This window comes from Petromyzon marinus, chromosome 84 (assembly GCF_048934315.1).
Source record: "Petromyzon marinus isolate PM22_M1 ecotype Great Lakes invasive population chromosome 84, UKy_Petmar_22M1.pri1.0, whole genome shotgun sequence".
Lineage (NCBI taxonomy): Eukaryota > Metazoa > Chordata > Hyperoartia > Petromyzontiformes > Petromyzontidae > Petromyzon > Petromyzon marinus.
Genome location: NC_133749.1, coordinates 4,156,046 through 4,176,960, shown reverse-complemented (window position 1 = coordinate 4,176,960; position 20,915 = coordinate 4,156,046). Strand labels below are relative to the sequence as shown.

The 20,915-nt window shown below is 57.5% G+C and overlaps 1 protein-coding gene across 6 annotated transcripts in view; it reads right to left on the bottom strand.

The window, feature by feature from the left end:
• The window catches only part of PUS3 (pseudouridine synthase 3), a 39,479-nt gene extending 19,079 nt beyond the window's left edge, over positions 1-20,400 (bottom strand). Inside the window, exons 1-7 of one of the 6 annotated variants that reach the window (XM_076057766.1) lie at positions 18,771-20,400; positions 16,867-18,701; positions 13,597-13,743; positions 12,954-13,033; positions 11,759-12,011; positions 869-957; positions 8-117 (exon numbers count right to left, since the gene is read on the bottom strand). In XM_076057766.1, coding sequence (XP_075913881.1) covers positions 8-117; positions 869-957; positions 11,759-12,011; positions 12,954-13,033; positions 13,597-13,743; positions 16,867-18,178 — 1,991 coding nt within the window. In that variant the 5' untranslated portion in view covers positions 18,179-18,701; positions 18,771-20,400. Of the gene's footprint in view, positions 1-7; positions 118-868; positions 958-11,758; positions 12,012-12,953; positions 13,034-13,596; positions 13,744-16,866 lie in introns of all 6 variants that reach the window. The other 5 variants (XM_076057769.1, XM_076057767.1, XM_076057768.1 and 2 more) reach the window with 5 other exon arrangements.
• Between the last annotated feature and the right edge of the window lie 515 nt (positions 20,401-20,915).

Genomic DNA, 20,915 nt, shown 5'->3' with positions numbered 1-20,915 from the left:
CCCCCACCTGTACTGCGGCTTGCACGGGTGCCTCTCGACGTCCAGCAGCTGGGACACGACCTGCGGCCTCTCCAGCCCCTCGCCCACCAGCAGCAGCACCGCCATCATGCAGCGTACCTTCGGCGCACACACACACACACACGGGAGGGTGGTGGTGGTGGTGGTGGTAGGGGTGGTGGTGGTTGGGGGGAGGTTGTGGGGGGGGTGTTGATTCGTGGTCGTGGTGGGGGTTGTGAAGGAGGTGGTGGTAGGGGTGGCGGTGGTAGGGGGAGTGGTGGTTGGGGTAGGGGGGTAGTGGTGGTAGGGGGTGGTGGTGGTAGGGGGGTAGGGGTGGTGGTAGTAGTGGTAGGTGTGGTGGTAGTAGTAGTAGTAATGGTAGGTGTGGTGGTAGTGGTAGGTGTAGTGGTAGTGGTAGGTGTGGTGGTAGTAGTAATGGTAGGTGTGGTGGTAGTGGTAGGTGTGGTGGTAGTGGTAGGTGTGGTGGTAGTAGTAGTGGTAGGTGTGATGGTGGTAGTGGTAGTAGTCGTGGTAGGTGTGGTGGTAGTAGTAGTGGTAGTAGTAGTATTAGTCGTGGTAGGTGTGGTAGTAGTGGTAGGAGTGGTAGGTGTGGTGGTGGTAGTAGTAGTCATGGTAGGTGTGGTAGTAGTGGTAGGTGTGGTGGTAGTAGTGGTATTAGTCGTGGTAGTAGTGGTAGTGGTGGTAGGAGTGGTAGGTGTGGTGGTGGTAGTGGTGGTAGTGGTAGTAGTGGTAGGTGTGGTAGTAGTGGTATGTGTGGTAGTAGTGGTATGTGTGGTAGTAGTGGTATGTGTGGTAGTAGTGGTATGTGTGGTAGTAGTGGTAGGTGTGGTGGCCTTCCTGGATGCCATACCTGGTGGTAGAGGAATGCCAGTCCCACCACCTCGAACACCATCATCTCAAACTCGTCACCGCCATCACCACCATCATCACCATCACCACCTACCATCACCACCAACACCATCATCTCAAACTTGTCACTGCCATCACCACCAACATCACCACCACCAACACCATCATCACCACCAACACAATCATCTCAAACTCATCAACGCCATCACCACCTACCATCACCACCAACACCATCATCTCAAACTCGTCATCACCACCAACATCACCACCACCAACGCCATCATCACCACCAACACAATCATCTAAAACTCATCAACGCCATTACCACCATCATCACCACCAACACCATCATCTAAAACTCATCAACGCCATTACCACCATCATCACTATCAACACCATCATCTCAAACTCGTCACCACCATCATCACCATCACCACCTACCATCACCACCAACACCATAATCTAAAACTCATTACCACCATCTTCACCATCATCACCACCATCATCACCACCAACACCATCTTCTAAAACTCATCAACGCCATCACCACCATCATCACCATCAACACCATCATCACCACCAACACCATCATCTCAAACTCATCACCGCCATCACCACCAACATCACCACCACCTACTATCACCACCAACACCATAATCTAAAACTCATTACCACCATCTTCACCATCATCACCACCATCTTCACCACCAACACCATCTTCTAAAACTCATCAATGCCATCACCACCATCATCACCATCAACACCATCATCACCACCAACACCATCATCTCAAACTCATCACCGCCATCACCACCAACATCACCACCACCTACCATCACAAACCAACACCATAATCTAAAACTCATAAACGCCATCACCACCATCATCACCATCAACACCATCATCTCAAACTCGTCACCACCATCACCACCATCATCACCATCAACACCATCATCACCATCAACCATCACCACCAACACCATCATCTCAAACTCGTCACCGCCATCACCACCACCAACACCATCATCACCACCAACACCATCATCTAAAACTCATCAACGCCATTACCACCATCATCACCACCAACACAATCATCTAAAACTCATCAATGCCATCACCACCATCACCACCATTACCACCATAATCACCATTATCACCATTACCACCATAATCACCATTACCACCATAATCACCACCAACACCATCATCTAAAACTTGTCCACCACCATCATCACCACCTACCATGACCACTAACACCGTCATCATCATCACCACCATCACCACTACCATTATCACCACCATTACAATAACCACCATCACCACCATTACAATCACCATCCAACCCAACCTCCACCCCCCCCCCAGAACGACCACCACCACCACCACTACTGCCACCACCCCAACAACCACCACTACCACCACTACTGCCACCACCCCAACAACCACCACCACTACTGCCACCACCCCAACAACCACCACTACCACCACCACTACTGCCACCACCCCAACAACCACCACTACCACCACCACCCCAACAACCACCACTACCACCACCACTACTGCCACCACCCCAACAACCACCACCACCACTACTGCCACCACCCCAACAACCACCACTACCACCACTACTGCCACCACCCCAACAACCACCACTACCACCACCACCACTACTGCCACCACCCCAACAACCACCACTACCACCACCACTACTGCCACCACCCCAACAACCACCACTATCACCACCACTACTGCCACCACCCCAACAACCACCACTACCACCACCACCACCACTACTGCCACCACCCCAAAAACCACCACCACCACCACCACTACTGCCACCACCCCAACAACCACCACTACCACCACCACTACTGCCACCACCCCAACAACCACCACTACTGCCACCACCCCAACAACCACCACTACTGCCACCACCCCAACAACCACCACTACCACCACTACTGCCACCACCCCAACAACCACCACTACCACCACCACCACTACTGCCACCACCCCAACAACCACCACTACCACCACCACCACTACTGCCACCACCCCAACAACCACCACTACCACCACCACCACTACTGCCACCACCCCAACAACCACCACTACCACCACCACTACTGCCACCACCCCAACAACCACCACTACCACCACCACCACTACTGCCACCACCCCAACAACCACCACTACGACCACCACCACTACTGCCACCACCCCAACAACCACCACTACCACCACCACCACTACTGCCACCACCCCAACAACCACCACTACCACCACCACTACTGCCACCACCCCAACAACCACCACTACCACCACCACCACTACTGCCACCACCCCAACAACCACCACTACCACCACCACCACTACTGCCACCACCCCAACAACCACCACTACCACCACCACCACCACCACTACTGCCACCACCACCACCACAAACCACCACTACCACCACCACCACTACTGCCACCACCCCAACAACCACCACTACCACCACCACCACTACTGCCACCACCCCAACAACCACCACTACCACCACCACCACTACTGCCACCACCCCAACAACCACCACTACCACCACCACCACTACTGCCACCACCCCAACAACCACCACTACCACCACCACTACTGCCACCACCCCAACAACCACCACTACCACCACCACCACTACTGCCACCACCCCAACAACCACCACTACCACCACCACTACTGCCACCACCCCAACAACCACCACCACCACCACTACTGCCACCACCCCAACAACCACCACTACCACCACCACCACTACTGCCACCACCCCAACAACCACCACTACCACCACCACCACTACTGCCACCACCCCAACAACCACCACTACCACCACCACTACTGCCACCACCCCAACAACCACCACTACCACCACTACTGCCACCACCCCAACAACCACCACTACCACCACCACCACTACTGCCACCACCCCAACAACCACCACTACCACCACCACCACTACTGCCACCACCACCACAAACCACCACTACCACCACCACCACTACTGCCACCACCCCAACAACCACCACTACCACCACCACCACTACTGCCACCACCCCAACAACCACCACTACCACCACCACCACTACTGCCACCACCCCAACAACCACCACTACCACCACCACCACTACTGCCACCACCCCAACAACCACCACTACCACCACCACTACTGCCACCACCCCAACAACCACCACTACCACCACCACTACTGCCACCACCCCAACAACCACCACTACCACCACCACCACTACTGCCACCACCCCAACAACCACCACTACCACCACCACCACTACTGCCACCACCCCAACAACCACCACTACCACCACCACTACTGCCACCACCCCAACAACCACCACTACCACCACCACCACTACTGCCACCACCCCAACAACCACCACTACCACCACCACCACTACTGCCACCACCCCAACAACCACCACTACCACCACCACCACTACTGCCACCACCACCACCACCACAAACCACCACTACCACCACCACCACTACTGCCACCACCCCAACAACCACCACTACCACCACCACCACTACTGCCACCACCCCAACAACCACCACTACCACCACCACCACTACTGCCACCACCCCAACAACCACCACTACCACCACCACCACTACTGCCACCACCCCAACAACCACCACCACCACTACTGCCACCACCCCAACAACCACCACTACCACCACCACCACTACTGCCACCACCCCAACAACCACCACTACCACCACCACCACTACTGCCACCACCCCAACAACCACCACTACCACCACCACCACCACCACTACTGCCACCACCACCACCACAAACCACCACCACTACCACCACCACCACTACTGCCACCACCCCAACAACCACCACTACCACCACCACCACTACTGCCACCACCCCAACAACCACCACTACCACCACCACCACTACTGCCACCACCCCAACAACCACCACTACCACCACCACCACTACTGCCACCACCCCAACAACCACCACTACCACCACCACTACTGCCACCACCCCAACAACCACCACTACCACCACCACTACTGCCACCACCCCAACAACCACCACTACCACCACCACCACTACTGCCACCACCCCAACAACCACCACTACCACCACCACCACTACTGCCACCACCCCAACAACCACCACTACCACCACCACCACTACTGCCACCACCCCAACAACCATCACTACCACCACCACTACTGCCACCACCCCAACAACCACCACTACCACCACTACTGCCACCACCCCAACAACCACCACTACCACCACCACCACTACTGCCACCACCCCAACAACCACCACTACCACCACCACCACTACTGCCACCACCACCACCACAAACCACCACTACCACCACCACCACTACTGCCACCACCCCAACAACCACCACTACCACCACCACCACTACTGACACCACCCCAACAACCACCACTACCACCACCACCACTACTGCCACCACCCCAACCACCACTACCACCACCACTACTGCCACCACCCCAACAACCACCACTACCACCACTACTGCCACCACCCCAACAACCACCACTACCACCACCACCACTACTGCCACCACCCCAACAACCACCACTACCACCACCACCACTACTGCCACCACCCCAACAACCACCACTACTGCCACCACCCCAACAACCACCACTACCACCACCACTACTGCCACCACCACCACCACCACAAATCACCACTACCACCACCACCACTACTGCCACCACCCCAACAACCACCACTACCACCACCACCACCACCACTACTGCCACCACCACCACCACAAACCACCACCACCACCACTACTGCCACCACCCCAACAACCACCACTACCACCACCACCACTACTGCCACCACCCCAACAACCACCACTACCACCACCACCACTACTGCCACCACCCCAACAACCACCACTACCACCACCACTACTGCCACCACCCCAACAACCACCACTACCACCACTACTGCCACCACCCCAACAACCACCACTACCACCACCACCACTACTGCCACCACCCCAACAACCACCACCACCACCACTACTGCCACCACCCCAACAACCACCACTACCACCACCACCACTACTGCCACCACCACCACCACAAACCACCACCACCACCACTACTGCCACCACCCCAACAACCACCACCACCACCACTACTGCCACCACCCCAACAACCACCACTACCACCACCACCACCACCACTACTGCCACCACCACCACCACAAACCACCACTACCACCACCACCACTACTGCCACCACCCCAACAACCACCACTACCACCACCACCACTACTGCCACCACCCCAACAACCACCACTACCACCACCACCACTACTGCCACCACCCCAACAACCACCACCACCACCACCACTACTGCCACCACCCCAACAACCACCACTACCACCACCACTACTGCCACCACCCCAACAACCACCACCACCACTACTGCCACCACCCCAACAACCACCACTACCACCACCACCACTACTGCCACCACCCCAACAACCACCACTACCACCACCACTACTGCCACCACCCCAACAACCACCACCACCACCACTACTGCCACCACCCCAACAACCACCACTACCACCACCACCACTACTGCCACCACCCCAACAACCACCACTACCACCACCACCACTACTGCCACCACCCCAACAACCACCACTACCACCACCACTACTGCCACCACCCCAACAACCACCACTACCACCACCACCACTACTGCCACCACCCCAACAACCACCACTACCACCACCACCACTACTGCCACCACCCCAACAACCACCACTACCACCACCACCACTACTGCCACCACCACCACCACAAACCACCACTACCACCACCACCACTACTGCCACCACCCCAACAACCACCACTACCACCACCACCACTACTGCCACCACCCCAACAACCACCACTACCACCACCACCACTACTGCCACCACCCCAACAACCACCACTACCACCACCACCACTACTGCCACCACCCCAACAACCACCACTACCACCACCACCACTACTGCCACCACCCCAACAACCACCACTACCACCACCACTACTGCCACCACCCCAACAACCACCACTACCACCACCACCACTACTGCCACCACCCCAACAACCACCACTACCACCACCACCACTACTGCCACCACCCCAACAACCACCACTACCACCACCACTACTGCCACCACCCCAACAACCACCACTACCACCACCACCACTACTGCCACCACCCCAACAACCACCACTACCACCACCACCACTACTGCCACCACCCCAACAACCACCACTACCACCACCACCACCACCACTACTGCCACCACCACCACCACAAACCACCACTACCACCACCACCACTACTGCCACCACCCCAACAACCACCACTACCACCACCACCACTACTGCCACCACCCCAACAACCACCACTACCACCACCACCACTACTGCCACCACCCCAACAACCACCACTACCACCACCACCACTACTGCCACCACCCCAACAACCACCACTACCACCACCACTACTGCCACCACCCCAACAACCACCACTACCACCACCACCACTACTGCCACCACCCCAACAACCACCACTACCACCACCACCACTACTGCCACCACCCCAACAACCACCACTACCACCACCACCACTACTGCCACCACCACCACCACAACCACCACTACCACCACCACTACTGCCACCACCCCAACAACCACCACTACCACCACCACCACTACTGCCACCACCCCAACAACCACCACTACCACCACCACCACTACTGCCACCACCCCAACAACCACCACTACCACCACCACTACTGCCACCACCCCAACAACCACCACTACCACCACTACTGCCACCACCCCAACAACCACCACTACCACCACCACCACTACTGCCACCACCCCAACAACCACCACTACCACCACCACCACTACTGCCACCACCACCACCACAAACCACCACTACCACCACCACCACTACTGCCACCACCCCAACAACCACCACTACCACCACCACCACTACTGCCACCACCCCAACAACCACCACTACCACCACCACCACTACTGCCACCACCCCAACAACCACCACTACCACCACCACTACTGCCACCACCCCAACAACCACCACTACCACCACTACTGCCACCACCCCAACAACCACCACTACCACCACCACCACTACTGCCACCACCCCAACAACCACCACTACCACCACCACCACTACTGCCACCACCCCAACAACCACCACTACTGCCACCACCCCAACAACCACCACTACCACCACCACCACTACTGCCACCACCACCACCACAACCACCACTACCACCACCACCACTACTGCCACCACCCCAACAACCACCACTACCACCACCACCACCACCACTACTGCCATCACCACCACCACAAACCACCACTACCACCACCACCACTACTGCCACCACCCCAACAACCACCACTACCACCACCACCACTACTGCCACCACCCCAACAACCACCACTACCACCACCACCACTACTGCCACCACCCCAACAACCACCACTACCACCACCACTACTGCCACCACCCCAACAACCACCACTACCACCACTACTGCCACCACCCCAACAACCACCACTACCACCACCACCACTACTGCCACCACCCCAACAACCACCACCACCACCACTACTGCCACCACCCCAACAACCACCACTACCACCACCACCACTACTGCCACCACCCCAACAACCACCACTACCACCACCACCACTACTGCCACCACCACCACCACAAACCACCACTACCACCACCACCACTACTGCCACCACCCCAACAACCACCACTACCACCACCACTACTGCCACCACCCCAACAACCACCACTACCACCACCACCACTACTGCCACCACCCCAACAACCACCACCACTACCACCACCACCACTACTGCCACCACCCCAACAACCACCACTACCACCACCACCACTACTGCCACCACCCCAACAACCACCACTACCACCACCACCACTACTGCCACCACCACCACAAACCACCACTACCACCACCACCACTACTGCCACCACCCCAACAACCACCACTACCACCACCACCACCACCACTACTGCCACCACCACCACCACAAACCACCACTACCACCACCACCACTACTGCCACCACCCCAACAACCACCACTACCACCACCACCACTACTGCCACCACCCCAACAACCACCACTACCACCACCACCACTACTGCCACCACCCCAACAACCACCACTACCACCACCACCACTACTGCCACCACCCCAACAACCACCACTACCACCACCACTACTGCCACCACCCCAACAACCACCACTACCACCACTACTGCCACCACCCCAACAACCACCACTACCACCACCACCACTACTGCCACCACCCCAACAACCACCACTACCACCACCACCACTACTGCCACCACCCCAACAACCACCACTACCACCACCACCACTACTGCCACCACCCCAACAACCACCACTACCACCACCACCACTACTGCCACCACCCCAACAACCACCACTACCACCACCACTACTGCCACCACCCCAACAACCACCACTACCACCACCACCACTACTGCCACCACCCCAACAACCACCACTACCACCACCACCACTACTGCCACCACCCCAACAACCACCACTACCACCACCACCACTACTGCCACCACCACCACCACAAACCACCACTACCACCACCACCACTACTGCCACCACCCCAACAACCACCACTACCACCACCACCACCACCACTACTGCCACCACCACCACCACAAACCACCACTACCACCACCACCACTACTGCCACCACCCCAACAACCACCACTACCACCACCACCACTACTGCCACCACCCCAACAACCACCACTACCACCACCACCACTACTGCCACCACCCCAACAACCACCACTACCACCACCACTACTGCCACCACCCCAACAACCACCACTACCACCACTACTGCCACCACCACCACAAACCACCACTACCACCACCACCACCACTACTGCCACCACCCCAACAACCACCACTACCACCACCACCACTACTGCCACCACCCCAACAACCACCACTACCACCACCACCACTACTGCCACCACCCCAACAACCACCACTACCACCCACCACCACTACTGCCACCACCACCACCACAAACCACCACTACCACCACAACCACTACTGCCACCACCCCAACAACCACCACTACCACCACCACCACCACCACTACTGCCACCACCACCACCACAAACCACCACTACCACCACCACCACCACTACTGCCACCACCCCAACAACCACCACTACCACCACCACCACTACTGCCACCACCCCAACAACCACCACTACCACCACCACCACTACTGCCACCACCCCAACAACCACCACTACCACCACCACTACTGCCACCACCCCAACAACCACCACTACCACCACTACTGCCACCACCCCAACAACCACCACTACCACCACCACCACTACTGCCACCACCCCAACAACCACCACTACCACCACCACTACTGCCACCACCCCAACAACCACCACTACCACCACCACCACTACTGCCACCACCCCAACAACCACCACTACCACCACCACCACTACTGCCACCACCACCACCACAAACCACCACTACCACCACCACCACTACTGCCACCACCCCAACAACCACCACTACCACCACCACCACCACCACTACTGCCACCACCACAAACCACCACCACCACCACTACTGCCACCACCCCAACAACCACCACCACTACTGCCACCACCACCACCACAAACCACCACTACCACTACCACCACTACTGCCACCACCCCAACAACCACCACGACCACCGCCACCACCACTACTGCCACCACCCCAACAACCACCACTACCACCACCACTACTGCCACCACCCCAACAACCACCACTACCACCACTACTGCCACCACCCCAACAACCACCACTACCACCACTACTGCCACCACCCCAACAACCACCACTACCACCACTACTGCCACCACCCCAACAACCACCACTACCACTACTACTGCCACCACCCCAACAACCACCACTACCACCACCACTACTGCCACCACCCCAACAACCACCACTACCACCACTACTGCCACCACCCCAACAACCACCACTACCACCACTACTGCCACCACCCCAACAACTACCACCACTACTGCCACCACCCCAACAACCACCACTACCACCACCACTACTGCCACCACCCCAACAACCACCACTACCACCACTACTGCCACCACCCCAACAACCACCACTACCACCACTACTGCCACCACCCCAACAACCACCACTACCACCACCACTACTGCCACCATCCCAACAACCACCACTACCACCATGACCACCACCACCACCACTATTGCCACCACCCCAACAACCACCACTACCACCATGACCACCACCACCACTATTGCCACCACCCCAACAACCACCACCACCCCAACCATGACCACCACCACACCCATCACTACCGCCACAACTACCACCACCCCGACCACTACCGCCACCGCCCCAACCAGGACCACCACTACCGCCACCACCACCCCTACCACCACCCCTACCACCGCCACCACCACTACCGCCACCCCAACAACCACGACCACCACCACACCCATCACTACCGCCACAACTACCACCACCCCGACCACTACCGCCACCGCCCCAACAACCACCACCACCACTACCAACACCACCACCACCACCACCACCACCACTCCTACCAGCAATCCAACCGCTACACCACCACCCCACCTCCCAAACAACCACCGGCACCCCTCACCCACCCTCCTCACCGTCGGCACGCCTCACGTCCGCGCTGATCACCGTGCGGCGGAAGCCGACGACGCCGTTGGCCACGTCCATCTTGCACAGGTTGCGGAAGTCGTGGCTGCCCACGAGGCCGCGGGCGGCCTCCCTCATGGCCATGATGTCCAGGCGCCCGCGAGGGAACCAGTAGCGGTAGCGGCGGCGGCTGCAGTCGAAACGCGCGCTGAAGCCAGCCTCAACGGGGGCCCAGCACAGCACGCGGATGTCACGCGGGAGGACCTGGTGGCGGCGGTGGTGGTGGGGTTGGGGTTAGTGGTGGTGGTGGGGTTAGTGGTGGTGGTGGTGGTAGGGTTGGTGGTGGCGGTGGTGGTAGGGTTAGTGGTGGTGGTGGGCTTAGTGGTGGTGGTAGGATTAGGGGTGGTGGTAGGGTTAGTGGTGGTGGTGGTAGGGTTAGTGGTGGTGGTAGGGTTAGTGGTGGTGGTGGTAGGGTTAGTGGTGGTGGTAGGGTTAGTGGTGGTGGTAGGGTTAGTGGTGGTAGGGTTAGTGGTGGTGGTGGTGGTGGTAGGGTTAGTGGTGGTGGTAGGGTTAGGGGTGGTGGTAGGGTTAGTGGTGGTGGTGGTAGGGTTAGTGGTGGTGGTAGGGTTAGTGGTGGTGGTAGGGTTAGTGGTGGTAGGGTTAGTGGTGGTAGGGTTAGTGGTGGTGGTGATAGGGTTAGTGGTGGTGGTGGTAGGGTTAGTGGTGATGGTGGTGGTAGGGTTAGTGGTGGTGGTGGTGGGGTTAGTGGTGGTGGTGGGGTTAGTGGTGGTGGTGGGGTTAGTGGTGGTAGGGTTGGTGGTGGTGGTAGTGGTAGGGTAAGTGGTGGTGGTAGGGTTAGTGGTGGTGGTAGGGTTAGTGGTGGTAGGGTTGGTGGTGGTGGTAGGGTAAGTGGTGGTGGTAGGGTTGGTGGTGGTGGTAGGGTTAGTGGTGGTAGTAGGGTTAGTGGTGGTGGTGGTAGGGTTAGTGGTGGTGGTAGGGTTAGTGGTGGTGGTGGTGGTAGGGTTAGTGGTGGTGGTGGTGGTAGGGTTAGTGGTGGTGGTGGTGGTAGGGTTAGTGTTGGTGGTGATGGTAGGGTTAGTGTTGGTGGTGTTAGTGGTGTTGGTGGTTGTGCTAGGTAACAGGGAGCGGCAACGGCTGCGGTAGAAACGTTGAATCCAACCTCCACGCCGTGATGGCGACGCTCACCTTGTTCAGGATGTGTGCGTAGCGGAGCTCCGTCGCTCCCGGAGGGACGTCGGCATTGGGCGTGGGGATGACGCCTTTGCCTGTGACGTCATAGACGCTGACGTCATCACTGACATCACTGTCATCGTCGTCATCGGCACTGACGTCGACACTCACGAGTGACATCACCGACATCACTGACGTTGACATCATCGCTGACGTCATCGACACTCACGAGTGACATCACCGTCAACAACGCAGCTGACGTCATCACCGGCATCATCGTCAGACACTCACGAGTGACATCACCGACATCACTGACAATCACTGACGTTGACATCATCACTGACATCATCGTCATCGACACGAGTGACATCACCGTCAACAACGCTGCTGACGTCATCACCGGCATCATCGTCATCAACACTCACGAGTGACATCACTGACAATCACTGACGTTGACGTCATCGCTGACGTCATCGACACTCACGAGTGACATCACCGTCAACAACGCTGCTGACGTCATCGCCGGCATCATCGTCATCGACATTCACGAGTGACATCACCGACATCACTGACAATCACTGACGTTGACATCATCACTGATTGTCACCGCACTACTCCCGACACCGTCACACCGTCAGCGGCACGATCGCCAGGCCACCTTGAGCGAGGTTGGAGCGCAGGGTGATGGACACCACCTGGTCGATGGCGCTCACCCCTCGGTCCGTGCGTCCGCAGCGGTGGTAGTTGGCCGCCTGACGCGACTCGACGAGCCGCGTCTTGTCCAGCGCCTCGAACAGCTGCTCCTCTAGGGCACACGCACGCCGAGGGGACGCACGCGTGGGCCCGCAACGCTCGCTCCGGCGCTCGCCCGCTTGCTCAGTCGCTCGCTCGGTCACTCGCTCGGTCACTCGCTCGCCCGCTCAGTCGCTCGCTCGCTCAGTCGCTCGCTCGCTCAGTCACTCGCTCGCTCGCTCGGTCACTCGCTCGCTCGGTCACTCGCTCGCTCGGTCACTCGCTGGGTCACTCGCTCACCCGCTCGGTCACTCGCTCGCTCGCTCGCTCGGTCACTCGCTCGCTCGGTCACTCGCTCAGTCACTCGCTCGCCCGCTCGGTCACTCGCCCGCTCGGTCACACGCTCAGTCACTCGCTCGCTCGGTCACTCGCTCAGTCACTCGCTCGCCCGCTCGGTCACTCGCTCGCTCAGTCACTCGCTGGGTCACTCGCTCGCCTGCTCGCTCGGTCACTCACTCACCCGCTCGGTCGCTCGCTCGCTCACTCACCTGTCCACTCGCTCGCTCACTCGCTCACTCACACGCTCGCTGGGTCACCCGCTCGCTCGGTCACTCACTCACCCGCTCGGTCACTCGCTCGCCCACTCGCTGGGTCACTCGCTCACCCGCTCGGTCGGTCACTCACTCACCCGCTCGGTCGGTCACTCACTCACCCGCTCGGTCGGTCACTCACTCACCCGTTCAGTCACTCGCCCGCTCGCTGGGTCACTCGCTCACCCACTCAGTCACTCGCTCACCCGCTAGCTGGGTCACTCACCCACTCACTCACCCGCTCAGTCACTCGTTCGCTCAGTCACTCGCTCGCTCGCTCGGTCACTCGCTCGCTCGGTCACTCGCTCGCCCGCTCGCTCGGTCACTCACTCACCCGCTCAGTCACTCGCTCGCTCAGTCACTCGCTCAGTCACTCGCTCGCTCGCTCGGTCGCTCGCTCACTCGGTCGCTCGCTCGGTCGCTCGCTCACTCGCTCACTCGGTCACTCGCTCGGTCACTCGCTCGGTCACTCGCTCAGTCACTCGCTCGCCCGCTCGGTCACTCGCCCGCTCGGTCACTCGCCCGCTCGGTCACTCGCTGGGTCACTCGCTCGCCCGATCGCTCGGTCACTCACTCACCCGCTCGGTCGGTCACTCACCCGCTCGGTCACTCACCTGTCCACTCGCTCGCTCACTCGCTCACTCGCTCACAAACACGCTCGCTGGGTCACCCGCTCGCTCGGTCACTCACTCACCCGCTCAGTCACTCGCCCGCTCGCTGGGTCACTCGCTCACCCACTCAGTCACTCGCTCACCCGCTAGCTGGGTCACTCACCCACTCACTCACCCGCTCAGTCACTCGTTCGCTCGCCCGCTCACCTGCTCGCTCGCTCACAAAATCACCCACTCAGTAACTCGCTCAGTCAATTACTCACCCACTCGCTGGGTCACTCACTCACCCGCTCACTCACCCGCTCAGTCACTCGCTCGCTCGGTCACTCACCCTCTAGCTCGGTCACTCACTCACTCGCTCACAAACTCACCCACTCAGTAACTCGCTCAGTCAATCACTCACCCACTCGCCAAGTCAGTCACTCTCCCGCTCGCTCGGTCACTCACTCACTCACTCACCCGCTCACTCACTCGCTCGGTCACTCACCCTCTCGCTCGGTCACTCACTCGCTCACTCACTCACCCGCTCAGTCAATCACTCATCCACTCGCTAAGTCAGTCATTCTCCCGCTCGCTCGGTCACTCACTCACTCGCCCACTCACCCGCTCACTCATTCGCTCGGTCACTCATTCACCCGCTCACTCACCCGCTCAGTCACTCGCTCGGTCACTCACCCACTCAGCCACCCGCTCGGTCACTGACTCACAAACTCACCCACCCACTCAGTCACTCTCCCACTCGCTCGGTCACTCACTCACTCACTCACCCGCTCAGTCACTCGCTCACCCGCTCGGTCACTCACCCACTCACTCACCCGCTTAGTCACTGACTCACAAACTCACCCACCCACTCAGTCACTCTCCCACTCGCTCGGTCACTCACTCACTCACTCACCCGCTCAGTCACTCTCCCACCCGCTCGATCACTCACTCACTCACCCACTCACTCACCCGCTTAGTCGCTCGCTCGCCCGCCCGCTCGGTCACTCGACTTCTCGCTCGGTCAGTCACTCACTCGCCCACTCACCCGCTCAGTCACTCGCTCGGTCACTCACTCACCCGCTCACTCACCCGCTCACTCACCCGCTCAGTCACCCGCTCAGTCACTCACTCGGTCACTCACCCACTCAGCCACCCGCTCGGTCACTGACTCACAAACTCACCCACCCACTCAGTCACTCGCTCAATCAGTCACTCTCCCACTCGCTCGGTCACTCACTCACTCACTCACCCGCTCAGTCACTCGCTCAATCAGTCACTCTCCCACTCGCTCGGTCACTCACTCACCCGCTTAGTCACTCGCTCGCCCGCCCGCTCGGTCACTCACCCTCTCGCTCGGTCAGTCACTCACTCGCCCACTCACCCGCTCAGTCACTCGCTCGGTCACTCACTCACCCGCTCACTCACCCGCTCAGTCACTCGCTCACCCGCTCGGTCACTCACCCACTCACTCACCCGCTTAGTCACTGACTCACAAACTCACCCACCCACTCAGTCACTCGCTCAATCAGTCACTCTCCCACTCGCTCGGTCACTCACTCACTCACCCGCTCAGTCACTTGCTCAATCAGTCACTCTCCCACTCGCTCGGTCACTCACTCACTCACTCACCCGCTCAGTCACTCGCTCACCCGCTCGGTCACTCACCCACTCACTCACCCGCTTAGTCACTCGCTCACCCGCTCGGTCACTCACTCACTCACTCACCCGCTCAGTCACTCGCTCACCCGCTCGATCACCCACTCACTCACCCGCTTAGTCACTCGCTCGCCCGCTCAGTCACTCACCCTCTCGCTCAGTCAGTCACTCACTAGCCCACTCACTCACTCGCCCACTCATCCGCTCAGTCACTTGCTCGGTCACTCGCTCACCCTCCCACCCGCCCGCCCACTCACCCGCTCAGTCACTCGCTCACCCTCCCACCCGCCCGCCCACTCACCCGCTCAGTCACTCGCTCGGTCACTCGCTCACCCTCCCACCCACCCGCCCACTCACCCACGGTGTTGCGAGTGTTGTCCTGGGCCGCGTACCCATGGTAGTCCCAGCCCAGGTAAGCGAGCTTGAGCAGCACGTGGCGCCGATTGTGCCTGGAGAAGTCAAACGGCCTCCGTGCCACCGCCGCTTTGCCACCCTCTCTGCCCTTGTTGCCTTTGCCAGCCTTGCCACCTTTGACTCCTCCTCTGCCATCGCCACCGCCACCGCGATGACCACCATCGCCACCACCATCGCCACCACCACCGCCACCGCGATGACCACCATCGCCACCACCATCGCCACCACCATCGCCACCGTGATGACCACCATCGCCACCACCATCGCCACCACCATCGCCACCGCCATCGCCACCGCCATCGCCACCGCCATGACCACCATCGCCACCACCATCACCACCATCGCCACCATCGCCACCGCCATCACCACCGTGATGACCACCATCGCCACCACCATCGCCACCACCATCACCACCATCGCCACCATCGCCACCGCCATCACCACCGTGATGACCACCATCGCCACCACCATCGCCACCACCATCACCACCATCGCCACCATCGCCACCGCCATCACCACCGTGATGACCACCATCGCCACCACCATCGCCACCATCGCCACCGCCATCACCACCGTGATGACCACCACCGCCACCGCCATCGCCACCACCGCCATCGCGATGACCTCCGACTCCTCCATCCTTGCCGCCCCTTTCGTCAATGCCCCCTGCACCCACTGCTGCATCTCCTCTGCCGTCACCTCCTCCTCTGCCACCACCACCACCTCCTCTGCCACCACCACCACCTCCTCTGCTGCCACCGCCCCCGTAGCCCGGCGGCCTCGACCTGGACGCCTCGCTCATGGCCGCCGCCGCCACCTTCCTCTTGAGCTCCTCGATTCTTGCGACGAGTTCGTCTTTGGACAGGCCCAGGAGCTTCTGTCTGGCGGCTGTAGATGGCGGCGGTGAAGATGATGATGATGATACGGTGGTGGGGCTATCACCGCCGCCACCACCACTCTCCCCGGCTCCGGTGACATTTGAGGGTGTCCAGTCCATCGCACAGCAGATTAGCGGGAGGGCAGAGCGGTTAAACGCTAGCGGGGAGCGGTTAAACGGGTGGAGAGAGCGGTTAAAGGGGTGGAGAGAGCGGATAAACGGGTGGGGAGAGCGGTTAAACGGGTGGAGAGAGCGGATAAACGGGTGGGGAGAGCGGATAAACGGGTGGGGAGAGCGGTTAAAGGGGTGGAGAGAGCGGATAAACGGGTGGAGAGAGCGGATAAACAGCAGGGGAGAGCGGTTGAACGGGAGGCGCATGAATCGAGAGGCGAAACGCGATTAATCGGGCGGATAATCGATACTTTGTGTTTAGTTTAATATCCTTCCCCTGCGATTAGCGCGGTTGGCTATGTACGGTACGAGGGAAGTTCAACGTGCAGTACCTACACTACACTATACACGTTACTATACTATACACTACACTATACACTACACGTTACTATACACTACACTATACACTACACGTTACTATACTATACACTACTACACTATACACTACACGTTACTATACTATACACTACTACACTATACACTACACGTTACTATACACTACACTATACACTACACGTTACTATACTATACACTACTACACTATACACTACACTATACACTACAATACGTTATACTATACACTTCACACACTACTATACACTACTATATACTTCCAATATAATACACACTACTATACACTACACGCAACACTATACACTACACCTTAACTACACTACTATATACTACACTATAAACCACGCCACCTTAACTACACTACTATACACTACACCTTAACTACACTACTATACACTACACTATACACTATACCACCTTAACTATACACTACTATACACTACACTATACACTACACCACCTTAACTATACACTACACTATACACTACTATACACTACACCACCTTAACTATACACTACACCACCTTAACTATACACTACACTATACACTACACCACCTTAACTATACACTACACTATACACTACTATACACTATACACTACACCACCTTAACTATACACTACACTATACACTACACCACCTTAACTATACACTACTATACACTATACACTACACTACACCACCTTAACTATACACTACACTATACACTACACCACCTTAACTATACACTACACTATACACTACACCACCTTAACTATACACTACACTATACACTACACCTTAACTATACACTACACCACCTTAACTATACACTACACTATACACTACACCACCTTAACTATACACTATATACTACACTATACACTACTATACACTACACCACCGTAACTATACACTACTATACACTACACCACCTTAACTATACACTACACTATACACTACACCACCTTCACCATACACTATACACTACTATACACTACACCACCTTAACTATACACTACTATACACTATACACTACTATACACTACACCACCTTAACTATACACTACTATACACTACACCACCTTAACTATACACTACACTATACACTACGCTCTCCGTTTGGGGGCTGAGTCGACCTAGGGGATGCCCAGGAAGACCGGTTCAAAGGTAATCGCTGGTGGTGGTGTCCGCTACACGTTCACGCACACACTGAGCCAGAGTTTATTCAATGCCGAGTCGACCTACGCGTGGTGGTGGTGGTGGACGGTAACCGGTTCAAATGCTCACCCACTCGTTGGGTGGTGGTGGTGGCGGTGATGATGAGAGTGGATGGTGGTGGTGAGGGTGGCGGTGAAGAGAGTGGTTGGTGGTGGTGATGCTGGTGATGAGGGTGGTGGTGGTGGTGACGCTGGTGATGAGTGTGGTGGTGGTGAGGGTGGTGGTGGTGATGATGAGAGTGGTTGGTGGTGGTGACGCTGGTGATGAGGGTGGTGGTGACGCTAGTGGTGGTGGTGGCGGTGATGAGAGTGGTTGGTGGTGATGCTGGTGATGAGGGTGGTGGTGGTGACGCTGGTGATGAGTGTGGTGGTGGTGGTGGTGACGCCTGTGGTGAGGGTGGTGTGGTGATAAGGGTAGTGTGGTGGTGGTGGTGGTGATGAGTGTGGTGGTGGTGAGGGTGGTGGTGGTGATGATGAGAGTGGTTGGTGGTGGTGACGCTGGTGGTGGTGAGGGTGGTGTGGTGGTGACGTCTGTGGTGAGGGTGGTGTGGTGGTGATAAGGGTAGTGTGGTGGTGGTGATGAGGGTGGTGGTGGTGGTGATGAGGGTGGTGGTGGTGAGGGTGCTGGTGATGTCTCGCGAACAGCACTTGCCCCAACAGTCTGTGAAGGCTACACGGAGTCAGGAGGAAGATCTTTTTTTTTTGCCTTCGCCGATGGCCGCGAGCGTGAATCAAACCGGGGTCGTCTTTCTGTCCTGCCGGCTTTGTAATCGTTGTAACAAAAAAACGCGCTAACCACTGCGCCCACCGCTCCTCCAACCACACAGGCTTGTGAGTGGCGAGTGTGACGAGACACGTGGGTGGGTGGGGCACGTGGTCTCCTGCTCTGACCTTTAACCTCCCCTCCGGGTGAGCGGGTAGCCCGTGACGTTAGGACGGACATCTTTGTAAGGGGTGATGGAAGTTCTAAACATCTTTGTAAGGGCTGATGCAAGTTCTAAACATCTTTGTAAGGGCTGATGGAAGTTCTAAACATCTTTGTAATTTGTGATGGAAGTTCTAAACATCTTTGTAAGTTATGATGGAAGTTCTAAACATCTTTGTAAGGAGTGATGGAAGTTCTAAACATCTTTGTAAGGGCTGATGGAAGTTCTAAACATATTTGTGAGGAGTGATGGAAGTTCTAAACATCTTTGTAAGGGGTGATGGAAGTTCTAAACATCTTTGTAAGGGCTGATGGAAGTTCTAAACATCTTTGTAAGTTGTGATGGAAGTTCTAAACATCTTTGTAAGTTGTGATGAAAGTTCTAAACATCTTTGTAAGGGCTGATGGAAGTTCTAAACATCTTTGTAAGTTGTGATGGAAGTTCTAAACATATTTGTGAGGAGTG